This window comes from Hevea brasiliensis, chromosome 13 (genome assembly GCF_030052815.1).
Source record: "Hevea brasiliensis isolate MT/VB/25A 57/8 chromosome 13, ASM3005281v1, whole genome shotgun sequence".
Classification (NCBI taxonomy): Eukaryota; Viridiplantae; Streptophyta; class Magnoliopsida; order Malpighiales; family Euphorbiaceae; genus Hevea; species Hevea brasiliensis.
In genome coordinates this window covers 80,653,851-80,672,200 of record NC_079505.1, presented here as the reverse complement: position 1 = coordinate 80,672,200, position 18,350 = coordinate 80,653,851, and the positions used below count along the sequence as shown (strand labels likewise).

Genomic DNA, 18,350 nt, shown 5'->3' with positions numbered 1-18,350 from the left:
GACTAACATGTTGAAATGTCAAAAATTAGTAGTTAAAATTATTATCAAAATTTTCTTATTTTGAATGCTTAGCCATTAAACATTTAAAACAAATTCCACAACTATATTATTATTATTATTATTATTTATCAAAAATTAATTCTATATCAATAATTAGGATCCAAAACGCCAAAAAGTTTATATTCATTTTCGATTATTTTATTAACAAAAACCAAATTGGCAATGGAATGAAAGAGATGCATTTGTCAATATGAAACCCATTTGGCGTTAGGATGATCATGTAGTTTTGTTTTTGTTGTTGAACCAACTCGGTGTTCATTGGATTATTTGGATCTTAGGTTTTTTTCTCATTTTTTAAAATTTTATTTTATTAAAAATAAAATAAATCTCACTCCATTAATCATTATAAATTAATTATGTTCTTCATTTATGAGAGAATTTGTTACCTTTAAATCATTTACTATATATATATAATCACTGTCCCTTTCACATGGCCACCTTCTCTCACCAACCCCAATTGGAATTTTATCACTTGGAATTCTTTTGCTCTTCTATATATTCTAGCCTTTGAAATAATTTTATAATTAAATTAAATATTAATTAATAAAAATAAAAACTCATATATTTATCAATTAGATGAATAAAATATCTGCGTGCTCATAAACTATATATTTTTACGTAATGGTCAAATATATAATGAGGTGGTAACACCTCTTGTTTTGTTTATTTATGTATTTATTTATTATTAAGGCACATAATGACAAATTAATCAAAGTGGAATTCTCTAATCCCCTGATTCAAATTGTCCTTAAAAATAAATATGCAGTCTCTAATCGCGTAACGGCAGCTCATGATTGTTTTGTAGTCAGACAAATATATATATTTTTTAAATTTTACTTTGTCAATAAAAAATAATTAAAATTACTAATAATAATAATATGCCAGATTACATATATTTTTGTACCTAATCTAATTTAATTTAATGAATAAAGATATACTATTTATCCAATAAATTTAAATTTGAGTTTCTATCCATTACTTTTATCTAAAATAAAACTAATCACCCCACATATATATAATAATTTTCTAAAACAGAAAAATATATTATTGCAATATAGAAAAACCATAATAATAATAATAATAATTATTAATATGTGGTTTAAACTATTTAAATGGAGACAAGTAATTTTTTTAATTATTTATTAGAAGATTTAATTGTTTTGAGCTATGTATTTAACGAAGATAAACAACTTTCAGCATCTTCATCAAGATTCAAACTTTCGAATCAACAAAATCATGGTATGAATCGTTAATTTACCTTTAATTCAACAAGATGCACATCCCTCGATTTTCTTTGGATGCTAAGCAGGAGAGGTTCTTGTGTTAAATGAGATGTTATGTTCTTTCCTTCTGATGTTGGACAGTTCCTTTGTTATGTTGTTTTCCAAGTTGTCTTGTAGTTTTTTTTTTTAAAAAGCGAGTTAAGTGTTGCTGGTGAATGTGCAGTTGATGCTGGCAGCAGCTAAATTAGATTTTTTGATCCTACCCACCTTAATCTTAGGATAATAGAAAAGAAATTTTATTTATAATTTAGTTGACAAGTCTACAGATTAATTTGAAAATATTTAATTTTTAATTATAATGTCTTTTATGAAACTAAATTAAATTTCAATGAATTTTATAAATAAAATTAAAATTTAATAATTTTTATAAAAATATTTATAAAATTAAGCGTCTATGTATGATAATTACGCATTGATATATCAATATAATTTAATTCAAACCATTTTACTAATTTTTTTTTTAAATCTCCATATGCATTAATTCAAAGTTTCAAAATAATAAAACAAACTTATTAATTATAGAATTTCTAGTTGACTTGCTTAAATTCTATACCTAATATAGCAACTTAATTATATACATTGGAATGTCTTGCTTTATAGCAACTTAATTATACAAATTGGAATCTCTTGCTTTGGGAACCATTTTGATTTGACTGTTAAAAATAGAATCACCTGAACAACTACGATTATCAAATTTTATATGTTTTAGGTTTTCAGTCGCTATTCAAACACAAATACTAATAAACCAATAATAATAATTTGCAAAACCATATTACTCTAAAAGGGAATGTTTAAAATTTCACAAAATTCTAATTAATGTTTGAGTTTGACACTTTTTTTTTTTTTCCTTAAAGCTACCTAACCCTGATAATAAAATCTTATTTACATTTTTTTTCTATAATAAATAATACCAATTATGTGCACGTAAAAAATTACCCAAATAGTCGCCTTAGTCAATTTACCTTAATAATATAGTAATATTTATACATATATTGTATGTTCATAAAAGTTAAAATATGAGAAAATGGTATTTATCTCAATATTTTTTTATCAACTAATCTTTTAACCTTATATTATATAATATATAATAAGGAATAATGAGGTGATATTGGGATTAAGGCTTTGAACTTTGACGGGTAAAAGTTGAGATCCCTAAGGATCAACCGCCTCACAATTATGGAAATTAAGTTGGTTACAGCCTCCAAACTTTTATTTTTTAATTTTTTAATTCCTATGTTGTCTGTGTCAATTCTTATTTTATAGTCACTTGGATTTTTAAATTCTATTTTAATTCCCCCTTATAATTTTAAATGAAAAATATAATATCTATATATTTAATGACTACAAGAAAATAACATTAATTTACTGACAAGTCAAATTTTCAAAATAGTTATCTATGAAATAATTGTAAAAAAATACAAATAGTAAATTTTAAAAAATATTTAGCAACAGAAAATTTTATACTATAAATTTTGTTACTAATTTTCACCATTGACTTTCTCTGCTGACTGACTGGCTGATTTCGCTAGCTCTTCTTATCAAAAATTTCAGTTTTTCAAGTTTCTCCTGCAGGTATTGTTCTATGGCTTCATTATGATCTTTCTGGGGTCTCTCATCCCCGCAGTTGTACGTAGCTAGTTGCTTGTTTCGAGCTTTAGCTCCTCCATTTCTCTAAAAAAAAAATGATAGTAATTTTTTCTATTGCTAATTCTTTTCCTAAATTCAACGGTAATTTAATTTGTGCTGTAAATTAGGATTCATCTAGCAATAGAGCATTCATTATTAATATGTTAAAGCAGCAATCCAGTATTAATCTATTATTATATTAATTCAAAATTTATTTTGCAATTAAGAAATCCATCATTATTGATTTATTAGTGTATTAATATTAAAATTATTTTGTGGTTAATCTAATGAAATTGTGAACTAGGTGAGTCACAAGCTTTTTAAATTGAGTTGTCTCACTAACATGTCAAATAAGCTTATTTGAAAATTAATTCAATAAGCATTTATGAGACTATAAAAGAATTAATTTATAAATATTAACGAGTTGAGTATTAGAGAGATTAAACTTGACTTTTTATTAAATAAATCTAAAATTTAAACTCAAACTCAATTTATTAAAAAGATAAATCGAATTTAGCTGAGTTCTTACTAAGCCAAATTTCTTGTGGCTTCCAATTGCTCTCAAATAGTTTGACTATTTTATATTCCCACCAACCAAACCTCAACTCTATCATCAACGCTGCGTGGCAGCCTTAAAATGATGTGCTCTGTAAAAAAAATCAAGGAGTTTGTGCTCTTCATTTGTTATATTGGAATGGTTTGAGTTTTATGTCCTGGGTCAATCATTAGTTTCTAATTAAAATGCTAATCAGGATTTTCAAGTCTTAAACCAAATAAGTGTAGCTAGTCAAACCAAGTGACCTTTGCTTAATTCCAAATGCCAAAGTTCCCGGGCTTTTCCACCAATCACAGTTCACCATATGTGTGTCCTCATCATACCCACATGTCGGTACAAAAGAAACAGGGCCCACAAATTCTAGCCCAGCCGTCCATTGGGTTTACAGTCAACCCTTGTTTTAAATTATATTAAGCTAATCCAAGCGTGTTTAGTCATTCTAATCAATCCAATTATTCGCAGCCAAGTGGCAGCTTGAGGTTCGCTTGAAATGGAGAATGGTGTGGCCATGCATCGCAGTGTCAAAATTTCACAATTTCTTCGAATTTTGTTTTTTGTTTTTTCTTTTGGATGCTTACGTGGCAGATATGGACGTTGACTAATTTGTCAGGTTACCCAGACGATTGAAATTCCTCATGGAAGCAGAAAGCCCAAACGCGTTAGGCTGTGATTGGGTATATTTGCCAGAAAAAGAAAGGCTACTTTTGTCATTATGGTTTGTTAATAATAATTTAATATGGGAAAGGCCTAACCTATTTAGTTATTACAATAATTAAATGAGGAATGCAAATACCATTTTGCCCCCTACAAGGGTCCCAAGGCTTTTTCCAAGATATTGTCAAGCGGATAGCTTTCGAGTTTCGACAACGCCTCTTTACCCTGATTTTTCTTTCTTTTAATTTTGGTTTCTTTTTATTATTTGTTGTTGAAACGTTTTTATCATCTGCACTAACACCTGTAAAGTTGCCCATTGGATTATCGTGCGCAAGGATTATAATTTTTTTTTTTAGTGATTTTAGATGGGAAATTTAGAAAAATATATGACATTTATCTAATTTTTAATTTAGTTTTATAAACCACCATAATTACAATTTAAAATTTGATGAAGAAAATAAAATATTCTTTTGTTGTATGTAATCAAATACAAATTAGAAATTAATGTGCTAAATATTATCGAAATAGAATAATACATAATTTGAAAAATTATTTATTTATTTTTTAATTATATCCTAAATTGAAATATGATGTTTATGCACAATATTTTCATAAAAATGTAAAATGTTTAAGTCAACACAAGTCATTTTTTGCCCGAGTTTGTTCAAGTGTCCATGCTCAAGGAAAGTCGCCTTAAAGTAATTATAGTGCCTATATATGTTAATTAAATTTAACATATTTAATTATAAGAATTTAAAAACAATAAATATTTTTTAAAATTATTTTTTAATAACATTTAAAATGATAAATTTTATAAAAGCATTTTTTTTCATTTAGAACTTCAATGTCTTATAAAATAATTAAATATATAAATATTTTTTTTAATTATTATTTTAAAGACTTTAATAACTCTATTTTGGTTTGTTTCTTCAATCACCATTGACCTTGCAAATCCTTCTTATCTAGAGTAGACGAATTAGCTTCCAATGCACAATTGTTAAAAAAAAAATATCCAATGCTTTGAACTTTCTTTCACCTAACCAACTTAAATGGTTCTCCATCACAAAGCACTTTCTCCCCTTGCACATCACCCTCACAAGAAACTGAAAATTCATAATTAATTAGGATGGCCCCCCGAAAGAAGATGTAAATTTATGGTCATAAAAAGAAGTAATTAGTGAATTAATTAATTATTTGCATCTCTCAATTAATCTTTGGTTAATTTGGAATTATAGCGTTAAAACCCAGTAACTTAAATCATTCTAAATTTGTATCTAATACAAGTTTCAAAAACCCTGGTTTTGGATATATAGATCCTATGGAATTATTCATTTACTTATGAATAGAATAATCCTGATTTTGTCACCTGGAAAATTGACCAATTTGATTTTGCTTGGTGCCACAAGTGTCGTTTTTTATGGTAATAGCATGAACAGGGAGGGTTAAATAAGTCATTTTGACAAAAACAGAGACATTAGCAAAATTTGAGAGAGCCAGAAAACGGCTGCTTCTGTGGTGACTTCCATGCATTCACATAGCTGTTCTCATTTCTCACCCATTGGAATAAAGATTTGAAAAACCATTTTCTTTATACAAATTTTATAATAATAATTTTCCATATTCTACCCTTTTCGAACTCATTATATTATATAATAATTCAATTTAGATAATATTGGTATGCAGATGAAACAAGCAATGAAGTTACAGACCTAAAGCTCATTGGTTTGTCTTATCTCCATGATAATTCTTTTCCACAAATAACAAATGGGGTTATTAGCTTATTAATTATGAGATTTACATGCATGAAGGATGAAACTGAGATGAGTTGTTTCTGGTCAAATGAGGAAGAATTATCATTGCTACACCACTAAAAGTTAATTATAAAGCATAGAGAGAAGCTAAAACTACCTAATAAAGGTGCCTTCCATACCACGTTTCTTGCTCACCAAAGACACCAGTATTTAGGGCCTTCTGTTCCTTCATTGCGCCTTTCTATTAACATCTCTCCATCTTTCAGGTTTACAGCTTCTTCTCCTTCTTCTTTTCTTTTCTTTTCTTTAAGTTTCATGGCTTCCCTTCCTTTTCTTACTCAATTTTTACCTTTCTTCCTCACTTTCCATACCTTTATATTCGGCTTTTTTTTTTTTGTTATCTCTTATCAGTTTACTTCGCATTTGTAAGTGCTCATGACACTTTTTTTTTCTTTACAAGGTTCCTTGAACATGGAGAAATAGAGCTGTTCGGTCAATATCCATTTGCATATATAGAGGTCGCACAACGGTCTTCGTCTTAAGAGTTGAGCTTGGATTTGGGATTCTATTCCTTTGCTTGTTTATCCAAAACCCAAATTGTGAAAATATAAAGATTTTACATTAGTAAACAAGAGAAAGCAATAGGGTTTTAGCTTCTCAAGCAATGGAAAACATATCTGGACTTGTTACGGAAGATGATCAGATGGATTTGCCCCCTGGATTCCGCTTCCACCCGACTGATGAAGAGCTTATTTCTCAATACCTGTACAAAAAGGTTCTTGACATCAACTTCTCTTCTAAAGCTATTGGAGATGTGGATTTGAACAAATCTGAACCCTGGGAATTGCCATGTAAGTTCTTAATTTCTTTCAGTTTATCTGTATCATGCAAAGGGAAGATAATGAATTGGATTACATTTAGTTGTGGTGATTTGTTTATTTATTTGTTTGTTTCTTTGATTCTTTTTGGATAAAGGGAAAGCGAAAATGGGAGAGAAAGAATGGTACTTTTTCTGTGTGAGGGATAGAAAGTATCCAACTGGTCTCAGGACAAACAGGGCAACTGAAGCTGGTTACTGGAAAGCCACTGGGAAAGATAAGGAGATCTACAGAGGAAAATCCCTGGTTGGAATGAAAAAGACCCTTGTTTTCTACAAGGGTAGAGCCCCTAAAGGGGAGAAGACTAACTGGGTCATTCATGAATACAGATTGGAGGGTAAATTCTCTGTCCACAACCTCCCCAAAACAGCCAAGGTACACATATGTACTCTGTTTTTGACTCTTTAATTTTAAACCGTGTTTTTCTCTCGTTTCTGATTTTGTGAAGCTAATGGACTTTTCCTCCTTGTTTTGCAGAATGAATGGGTGATTTGCAGGGTGTTTCAAAAGAGTTCTGGTGGGAAGAAGACCCATATTTCAGGCCTAGTGAGATTAGGCTCTTTTGGCAGTGAATTGGGTCCTTCTGGTCTACCACCATTGATGGATTCTTCACCTTATAGTAGCAAGACAAAACCTTTGGCTGAATCTGCCTACGTGCCCTGCTTCTCCAATTCCACTGATGTTCAAAGAAATCAACAAGAATCCATTGATGGTTTCAACAACAATCCTTTTGCAGTTTCTTCTAGCCCTGCGGATATTTATCCACGAATTCCACTTCCGAATTCATTCTACCCTGCTCAAACAGTCCCATTCCCAGCAAATATGCAGTACCCAGGTTCTGTTTTAATGCAAGACCAGTCAATATTAAGGGCTCTGAGCCAAGGATCAAACTTGAAGCAGAGTTTCAAAACAGAAAGGGCGATGGTCAATGCCTCACAAGACACAGGCCTAACTACTGATATGAACACTGAAATCTCATCTGTCATTTCGAATCTTGAAATGGGAAAGAGGGGATTTGAAGATCAAGAGGCGCCCTCTACCTCAGCTGGGCCAGTCGACCTCGATTGTCTTTGGAATTTTTGTAACTGAGTGGGCAAAGCATTGGAAATTGACCATCAGGTCGAAGAAAAAGAAGAGTAGTTTGAATTACTAGTATTATGATTTTGAAAAGAGGTTGTTGTTCTGTGAATATATTTGTTGTATCTAATTAATGTAGAAGTTGAAAGAAACTGAAGCAAAATCATGATATAATATGTAGTATTTGCAAGAAATTACCATATGAACTCCTTTTTAACTGTTTTAATTTGAATCTATATTTGCATTTAAGGGGTTTTGTATTAATTGTTGTCAAATTGCTTATATGCAGAAGCCAGAAATTTGTCACATATAAGATTTAGTTGGTGGCTAACTGATCTTATTTTGTACTACTCCTATGGATTTAATTTCTGCTTACATCATTGAGATTTTATAAATTTCTTTTTTTATTATTCAATTTTTCATTTTCAAATATCATATTGTGGGGACTCAACTCAAGTTGCTCTTATTCTCTCTCTAATAATATTTATATAGACTGTAATTCAATTATTTAAAAGTTTATTAATTTAATCGAAGAAATTTTATATGTTACCTTATTTATTAATTGATTCTATTCTTAAAATAATTAAATTAGTCTTCATAGTTAAATGCTTATTTTGTAATATAAAAAGTTAAAAATTTATTTCTTTTTAAAAGAGAATTCAATAAAAAACCATTTTGATATTGTGTTTAAAGGCTCAAATTTATTTTTATGAATAAAAATACCATCGTAAATATTGTTTAAGAAAATAATTTTAAAAAAAATTATATTATTATTTTAATATTTTTATAATTAAAACTTATCAAAATACTAAACAAACACTTAGAATTACCAATTTTTATTAGATGCCTCTTCATACTTGTATAGAGAATACACATCGTACTGTTTATTTAGCAATAATATAACAATTTTTTCTAATAATTCTCCTAAAAAATAGTGAAATATTGACTCTTTCATTATCCATCCGTGTGCGGCTGCATCATTTTTCAACAATACAGTGTAGTAATAATAATCCATGTATTAATTAGGACAAACGGGGTATCAACTAACTCTCTCTGTCTCTCCCTTCCTCCTTTCATATTTCATGCATTTAATTTACTCACAAAATTGATTGTTTTGGACAAGAAATTAATTGCAGTTAAAGAGATAGATTAATCTATAATTAAGTACATTAAAGGAAAACTCAGATTTAATTTTTGAATAAAATATTAAAATTAACTTAAGATATTGAATTTCCTTTAATTGATTTTTCTCTTTGCGTTTGTTCTTTTCCCTTTCTTTAATAAATTAATGTTTATTGAAAAAAAAAATTAATTAATTCTATCGAATATTGTTATATATATAACTCATGAATCCACTATGAAAAATGCATTATTCTTTTCTATAAATTCTCTTCTTCAATCTTTCTTTCATTTTGTCCATTCATTAATTCTTCATTCATTTCATGATGCATGCATTCCGTTTGCGAGCTGCAAGCCTATAATGATGTAATTAAGAATATATATACATGGTGTCATGTGTGGTGTATCAAATATTAGCACATGATAAAATCAGCCAACCATTCAATAATTTGAGTCCTACACGACTTGATCCGTAACAATATATATATATATATATATATATATATATATATATGAAAAATAAAAGAGCTTTTGGCTTCCATAAGCTTTTGTTGTGTTCTTCAATTAATTTTGCTGGTATATCTTCACTTAGATATACATATATAGATGTCGCCCGACACCATCCAAGGATATGCTCCGCTACTCCCCCATTCACTATTCCTCCCCATCTCAAATTCATTAAACTACAAACTACTTAAAAATAGGAATTACTTATGTCTTAATAATATTTAATTTAATTTAATTTAGATCATCATCAGTATTTTTTTAGGGTATTTATGACGATAAAAAAAAAAAATCCCATATGCGAACCTGCGTTGCAGGGGTCCCACCTGGCTAACCTTAACGATGTTGTTCCGTTTTGTTGCTGTATCTGTGTCCCCACAAATGATGAGATCAGGTTCCGTTCGAAGAGAGTTAGGCCTTTTTAACGGTCGACACGTAATCAATTGGGCCCAACAGTCGATTCCCGCGCTAATGAGACACGCGGTTCAGGTTTTGCTGGCGTCACAGCTCCAATAATCAATCAGAAAAAAAAAAATTGACTTTTGCCAGCTACAGAATGCCACGTGGATACTTGTGGGTCCTTTTCCAGCTGGAACACGCTCACGTGGAAACACCTGGAATGCAGTTTTTTCGATGCGTTTCAACACAAATACATGCATTACATGGCCCCAGAGATTCTTTAGTTTTGTCGTTTTGAAAATGCCATATTATTTATCAATTTTTAGAAGAAAATCTAGGGCGTGTCGAATGCTTATCAATCTTTATCTGATTTCTACGTTGCGTGGATTAATAAAATTAATAGAATGCTAAACTTATGAGTAATTATGTAGAATATATACACTCAATCAATTATCAACAGGGAGTGAGTAGATTTTAGTTTAAATTATAAAATTAAATTAAATCAAATCAATTGAACTCAATCGATTCGATTTTAAAATTTAATTAGTTCGATTCGATTTTATATTATAAAAATTTTGATTATTTTGATTCGGTTTGATTTTAAAGAGAAAAAAATCAGTTAAATTAAATCGAATCGAATAGTAATTTTATATATTCAAATCGAATCAAATCGAACTGAATTGATTTTTGAATTGATTTATTTTTATGAGAAATTTATGAATTATATTTAATTATATATATATATAAATTATTTAATTTCATTGATTAATGATTATTAGGTTCAAATTAAAGTCAAAATTAGATCAAATAACTTAAAAATTAAGTCTAAATTAAAAAATTAATCAAAAATTAAAATCGATCGGTTTGAACCGAATCAAACTGAAATATAGCGGTTCAATTTGATTCAATTTTTCATCTATTTCGATTCGATTCAATTTCTAAAATATATAATTCGATTTTCATAATTTAATTTGATTCGGTTTGAACCAAATGCTCACCTCTAATTATCAATTATCATCTTAATTAAAATCACGTTAAGACCCATATAACAATATATATATATTTTATTTTCTATTAATAGGGTATTTATACACTTTAATATAAGTAAAAATTTTCCTAAATTAAAAATTAAAATTAGCAATATATAATATACATTATCTTGTAATTCATATATAGCAATTTGGGTCGTCTAAAATTTCAAATTAGGAAATAAATTTGGGAACCTTAAGATATTTAAGGTATAGTGGTGAGAGTTAGTAAAGCATAATCTTAAATTAATTACTAGTTATATAGAAGTCCATTATATTATTTTGCTTCAATCCTTTAATTAACAATTAATCAATTACAGAGAATTCTCCCTTCATTTTCTTTTCCTTTATAAAGCATGAATTTGGAATGATTTTATCTTTACCAATTTAGCACTAATTCCCTTATAAGAATGAATTTGGATGATTATTTAACTTTGCTATTTTGCTGAAAAATCTAAAAATCATGTCACCATCCAAATCCAACAAATAAAATTTAATTTATTAGCTCATTGCTTGTGTAAAATTTGGAGGGCACGTGTTTGAAGGGGGTCTTAAAGGTTCTTGTGGACAAGTTTTGCCTTTAAATTGCAATTTTTAAGAAATCTTGAAATTTTCTTCAACACATATATGGAAAAATATTTTATTGTTTATAAGTAAGTCATGTTTTGCAGAATTTGGGTAATTTAATTTTGCATATTGGATTTGGATGGATCGTCTGATCTACTGGATTTATCTTTTTTTTATTATTATTATTTTTTTTCTTTCGACAAATGCTGGATTTGTTCATTTAATGGCAAAGAAAATTGTCATTCTTGGAAGAAATTTATCCACCTCCTTTTGGACTTTGCTGTCACGATTTTTTTTTTCAAATTTTTTTCCATAAATTTACTAATAATAAAATACCTCTTATTTTCTCTCATTCATGGTGTCACCTCAGTAGCTTGACTATATTAGGTTTTTTTTTAATACAATATATACACATAAATTAAATTAATGCATGATACTATTTAACTAATTAAAATTATAATTAAAAAAAAATCTTATGATAAATTAATTTATTGCTAATATACATAAGATTAACCGTTTTGGGGCATTTTATTTATTATATCTATTGTCATTTGAAGTTCATGGATAATTAGCTAGTCATATATACTTTATTAATCTTTACTTTAAGAGATAATATATATAGTAAAATTTAATCGTAAAATAAGTGAGATTCATACGTTTGTGTTATAAATTCACGATAAATAAAATTTATATAAGATTTTTCATATTTATAACAATTAAAGCTGCATAAATAAAATTAAAGTACAAGACTAGATTAGCGGATATCAACATTATGATTGAAAATGCCTACCAATTACACAAGGATAACTTAAGAATCATGATCTGCTTGTTTTTCTTTTTTTTCATCTTTGCACTCAATTAGAAATTGTACATATGTACCTCAATACCTCCCTTTCTGATCTTTTTAGTCTCTTTTTCTACGTTAAATATAATTAACAATAGATTTGGTCATCTTCTATGTCAAATAATTAAGAGAGAGCAAGACATTTTGTTTTCCCTACTCTCCTCTTCTTTCCACCCCACTATAGCAAAGTCAACAAAACAAAGACTATGGCGATGGTATGGCATCATTGTCACAATTAAATTATCTACCAAAAGAATACCCACAAATATATTTGATTTGATACCCTAAAATAATATATTTTTTACACGTTTCATACAAAGTGTTAACAATGAATTTAGTTTCGACAAAACACAATTTTAGTATCTCTACAAGATTTGATAAAATCCCATTATAATTTGTGAATGTTATGATCATAAAGATTTGATCGAATTCTTCCACATGAGAATGTTAGTGATGAATGATTATAAAGATGCCTATTTCAAGGCTGTGATAATCAAATGCAAGCACACGTGTAATGATATTTATAGTTCCTTCATTTCTTTGCATCCTTCCTACTCTTAAATTGCCTCTTTGACTCAGATAAATTGGGCAAGCATTGCTATCTTGTTACAGTATGAGCATCCCCCTTTAATTTAAACCATCCATAATCTTCCATTCAATTTCTTCCCTTCTTTTTAATGATCTTTTTTAGTTTCTTTTTTTAGTGGTAATAATAAAAGTTTTGCATCATTGATAGGTGCATTCATGACTTCACCTTTTGATTGATGTATACATTTTCCTTCTTAGCTAGTTGGCATGCACATTGCTTTGGGCAAATCTAAATAATTTTGAAAGTTTAACTGCATGCCAACCAACTTATTAATTTTTTCAATGCACCACTAGTAAAAACATTAACTCAGAAAAGAAAAATCAAAATCTTACGTGTATTTACAACAGTACTCTCTCTTTATTCTTTATTTATTTCTTATAATTAAACTTTTCGATTCACTATTTGGCTTTCCCTCGAATGAGAAAATGGATTTGTGGACATGAACACTATGTTTAAAAGGTTGTACATCTAACATGTCATGTCAGTTCTTGTCTTGTCTTGTCTTGGTTGAAAAAGTCAGCTTTGGAGTGGGCAGCATATAAACCCACGAGAGGAGGCAATGCAGTACCCTTTTATTTTCACCAAAAAGGGGATTGGTTGAGGTTCCTAACTTTCAATACGATTTTGGTTTTTTTTTTTTTTTTTTCACACTAAATATCATTCTTTTAATATTCTTATTAACAATATTTACATTTATGAACAGCTGCCTTTTTGTCCTGTGGTTGACGCATTTATTCAACAAGCTTTCAATGCATATATATAATCTTCTACAATTATATAAGATTTATTTCTTATATTATAAAAATAATTCACATTTTTATAAGAGAGTAAACATTATTTTTTATATATAATTAAGAATACTATATAATATTCTATTGAGATTTCTACATAAAAATAAATAAATAAATAAATTATTTTGAAATATTATATTAAATACACTCATAGTATATATACATTTAGAATTTTAAATGGATATTATTACAATTTCAAGTAATTAAATTCAAATTTAAAATAATTTTACACACAACGTTGTAAATTATAAATTATATTATTAATTTCAAGTTATAGTGAATACTATTTATTCGAATAGTATCAAATTTTCCTTTTTATATATGCAATAAATTATTTAATTCTAATCACTGATTTTGCTTAGAACTTAAATATGAGATTTTCGTAAAGAATCTAAACTTTTACCGCTCGAATAAGTAGGTCATGATTGAATTTTAGGTAGACACATAAGATTTTTTGGGCCTCTGCTCTTGCTACATGAAAAATATATAAATATTTTCAAAAATATATTTTCAGGCTTACAGAACTTCTAGATGATAGGCTTGTGGATAGAGAGGAAGTGAGGAAGATGCTATGGAGAAATAATCCATAATAGACAACCACCAATTCTAGTTCCAGAGCTTTCAACAATACCGTATAAGAACTGATATCAATCAATCTTTTATTTGAATTTATGTCAATTTGAAATGTTTGTGTTAGATTAATATAATTAAGAAATGTTTGGGTTAGCTTATAAACCTTTAATGTTTATAAATTAATTTAAGTGTATAAATATTTAAAATTTTAAGTAGTTATATATTTAATTAAAATATTTATAAGTGATTGATAAATAATCGATATGTTTATCAAAAAGCGGATCGATAATAATGGATATATTTATCAAAAAGCGGCTTATAAATCGATATGTAGTTATTCACTAAATTTTTTTGCTTAAAAAAAATTGAAGGGGTAGAAAGTTTTGGGACATGTAATTGGGTTTTATGGACACCTCAATTTTCTCATCTATTTTGTTATGGGTAGGCTTAAGGACCTGGGCCTGTTTGGTCCTGATGCGTTGGATTAAGTCTTAGTGGTTGAAATGGAAACGAATGGTTTTTTTTTTTTGTGAAGAAGAAGAAGAAGGAGAAAGGAGCAGTAGCCCGAAGCACTTAAATATGATCACTGAAGGACAGACGCCTTGCTGCTGCTCATATTTGGACTGCCCAAAGGCTGGGAAATGTACAAATCGAATCGTGCTATTGAATTTTATAGTAACATTGATGATGTTGGAATTTTTTTTTTTTTACTTAGATTCGATCTATCATAGACCCAAAATATAAGATGTATAGTAAAACCTATCTATTAAATGTATGAATCCAACATGTTTATATTTTGAATCCATAATAAATCGAATTTAGACAAAAATTTTCCAACGATGTTGCTTCCCATTTTAAGTTCAACATAATAAAGTCTTCATAAATTTCCATTTTAAGTTCAACATAATAAAATCTTCATAAATTTCCATTTATAGTATTCCTAATAAGCATGAAACACAATTGAAAACTATAATCTATTTTTGGTTGCAAAAGAGAATCTGCTGCAGATAAAGGTTAATAAAAATATATTAAGCTTAGCTTAGTAAAAAAATGAATGGACAAAGCTACACAAGAGAAACATGATTATACTTTAGAACAAGGAAAAAAAATGTTATATTTACAATAAATACAAAGTAATCAAATAATCGAATATTTACTATTAAATAGAAATAATTGTTGTAAACAGTAGTTAACCATTTTTAGCATGCTAGGCATAATTTACTCTCTAAGATAGTGATTGCTTATACTTGTCATTGATTTGATTTCTTCAGGTTATCCGGATGGTCCTATAAATAACGTCCAACTGTAGTCGATGTTTTCTCACTTTTTCAACTTTTGCTTTCTTGGAATCACTCACACCAACCTCTCTCTTCTCGCCTTTGCCATCGATTTCTGTTCAAAAGAGAGTCATTTATACATTTTCTGATTAAGCATCATAAAATGGGAACCAGGTTTCTAGCTATGACGCAAGTGGCATGAAAAGATAAGAGGTTAATGAACAGCAGAGGAGGATCTAAAGCTCTTATCGTACATTCAACAAAATGGCCATCAAAGATGGAGTTCATTGCCCAAGAAAGCTGGTGATAATCATTCCATACATACAAACTTTTCAAAATATAAGATCGCAACTAATAATTTTGTATTCTGATTTTGTAGGGCTTAAGAGATATGGGAAGAGCTGCAGACTTAGATGGAGTAATTATCTAGACCCTAATATTAAGGGGGAAATTTTAGATTATATTAAAAAAATTTAAAGATTAATTAATGCACTTTAATTTAATAATATTAAAATTATCTTTAAAAAGTGTGAGTCTCTGAGATTTTAATTAATAAAAAAAATCAATCAATAAGAAGACGAGGAGGAGGTTATTTAGTTACTATGATTTGCATGTCACATGATATATTCTTATTATTTTTCTCTTAGATGGTCAGCCATAGCCCTGCACTTGCCCAGGAGAACCGACAATGAGATAAAGAATCACTGGAACTCACATTTGAAGAAACGTTTAGCCAGGATGGTGATAGATCCTGTCACTCACAAGTCAATGATCGCAACCCTTGGCTCGGTGAGTGGTGACTGAGGACGCATCAAACCTCAGCCCCATGACTCAGTGGGAGAGTGCTTGTCTCCAAGCTGAAGCTAGATCGGTTAGAGAGTCCATACAACGAGTGAATAAGCAGCTGGCTACTGGCATTGCACCGCTACGGTTTTTAGACATAATAACAGCATGCCGCCATAGCAGCAGCCATGGTTTTGGCAGTGGAAATTGTGTTGGTGAATCACCAATATATTATATGAAAGTTTTAGAGAATGGGTAAATATGTTGGTGATCAAAGTGATAATGGAACCCATTTAGGGTTCATTGGAGGAAATGTTAAGACCACAGAAGCACCATTTTGGGAGTCCGTGATGTTGCCGGAAGGACTTTAATGATTTTATCAGGAAAAGGACTTGCATGCCTCAGGCTCAGATGTTAATTCTCGCATCACAAAGCCTGGGTCCGGGCTAACTTGCAACTCATTCAAGTCCAATTCTGATAAAGTACAATTCCAAGCCCAAGTCTTCTTAACCCGTCTTGGCTTTGTTTCCTCTGTAATATACGGTAATGTTAAAATATTGGAAAGCACCAAATATTCTTGCAGTTAATGATCTATGTCATTTCATCTCATATAGGAGAAATCTTTTCTTTTTTTAAATTAAAAAATGAAGCCTACACTAAATTCTTATCGTTATTGAAAATCACCTCAATTTCACGAGAAATTTTTATTTAAATTCTATTTATTATAAATTTATAAAATAAATATGTAAACTCATATATTTAATAGATAAATTTCATATTTTGTATCTTGAATTTATAATAAACTGGATCTAAATAAGAAAAATCTCAATTTCACTTTAATTAATGGAATACAATGAAAATATAATTATTAATTTTGAATTAAATCAACAAAATTATATTTATATGCAAATTTTTATAAAAAAACAGTTATAATTAGATTATACACTCTTTAAACCATAAAAGTTAGTTTAATTGGAAAATGAATTTATTTTTCATCTTATTAGTAGAATTTGAATTTGGAGAAAAACATATGAAATTATTTTCCTCATTTATAAATTCACTAACATGATGGTGACATTCTGATCATTTGAAATGAAAAAAAAAAAAGTTAGTATTTAATAGGAAATGCACATAACTTGAAAATTTGTTTCATCTTTTCCTTCGTTGATCCTCTGTACCGTATGATTGAGGGCTGTAGATACGCATAATCCAATTCTTTCCCAAAATTAAACTTCTTCCTTGCTGTAAATGCTTCAGGTTAAAGATATTCAGAGCTCCTCCTTATCTTCGACCTCAAAGGTTTTAGGTTCCTTCTTGAAAGAAAAACATGATAATATTTTAATGGTAAGCAAAAAACTTACGAGTTTTTATTGTCAAATTATTCATACTCGTTTATAGATTTTACAGTTAATAAGACTATTGGTCATTTCAGATCGTTTTTGTTCTTTTACCTTTTCAGAAATCTTGTTGCTCAGCCCTTGCACTATTACAAGTTGATTGCTTTGCTCCTCAATAGAAGCTTCATTGTAGCTTACGTAGTATTGGCGAGTACAAGCCCCAAGACCAAAAAAAAAAAAAAAACAAAACAAACAACTGTAATTCCACAATTCAAGAACCCTAGCCTTTTGTGTTGTTCTTTGCGGAAGAGAAAAAAAGATTTCTCCTAAAGTGAATTGAGGGAGAGTGCCAAAAAGAGATTTTCCCCTTTTTCTAAAGATAAATAGGACTCATCTCCTTTTGACCGCTGGATAGTTTAGCCTAACTTATCCAGTGAATGAATGTATACAGCAGAATCAGCTTTAGCCTCGGCTCCCTTAAAAAAAGATAAAAATCAAAAAAATTAACGGGCAGATAATATCTACTTTTTCTTATTAAAATATATAAATTATCTTATTGTATATTATTTCAAGTTATATGGGTTATCCTCACTGGATCGGATCCTCCATGGATGCACTAACCAGGGTGCTACAATCTTCCTTGTGAATTTCTAA

At 29.0% G+C, this 18,350-nt stretch overlaps 1 protein-coding gene and 1 pseudogene across 2 annotated transcripts; both read left to right on the top strand.

The window, feature by feature from the left end:
* The first annotated feature begins 6,065 nt into the window (after positions 1 to 6,065).
* Positions 6,066 to 8,134, top strand: LOC110636839 (NAC domain-containing protein 100). 2 transcript variants are annotated; one of them, XM_021786687.2, is made up of 4 exons: positions 6,066 to 6,196; positions 6,391 to 6,781; positions 6,906 to 7,183; positions 7,286 to 8,134. In XM_021786687.2, the coding sequence occupies exons 2-4, from the start codon at positions 6,595 to 6,597 to the stop codon at positions 7,895 to 7,897; spliced, it is 1,077 nt and encodes a 358-aa protein (XP_021642379.1). In that variant the 5' UTR covers positions 6,066 to 6,196; positions 6,391 to 6,594; the 3' UTR covers positions 7,898 to 8,134. The 2 variants fall into 2 exon arrangements, with proteins under 2 accessions (XP_021642379.1, XP_057988425.1); XM_058132442.1 differs by lacking the exon at positions 6,066 to 6,196 and having other exon boundaries at positions 6,236 to 6,781.
* Positions 8,135 to 9,850: 1,716 nt separating this feature from the next.
* On the top strand, positions 9,851 to 16,618 carry LOC110636854 (transcription factor MYB16-like; annotated as a pseudogene).
* Positions 16,619 to 18,350: the final 1,732 nt, after the last annotated feature.

Coding starts and splice junctions, on each gene's coding strand:
- LOC110636839 (XM_021786687.2), top strand. CDS start 6,595: ATGGAAAACATATCTGGACTTGTTACGGAAGATGATCAGATGGATTTG. Junction 6,782..6,905: donor TGAACCCTGGGAATTGCCAT/GTAAGTTCTTAA, acceptor TTTTGGATAAAG/GGAAAGCGAAAATGGGAGAG. Junction 7,184..7,285: donor ACCTCCCCAAAACAGCCAAG/GTACACATATGT, acceptor CTTGTTTTGCAG/AATGAATGGGTGATTTGCAG.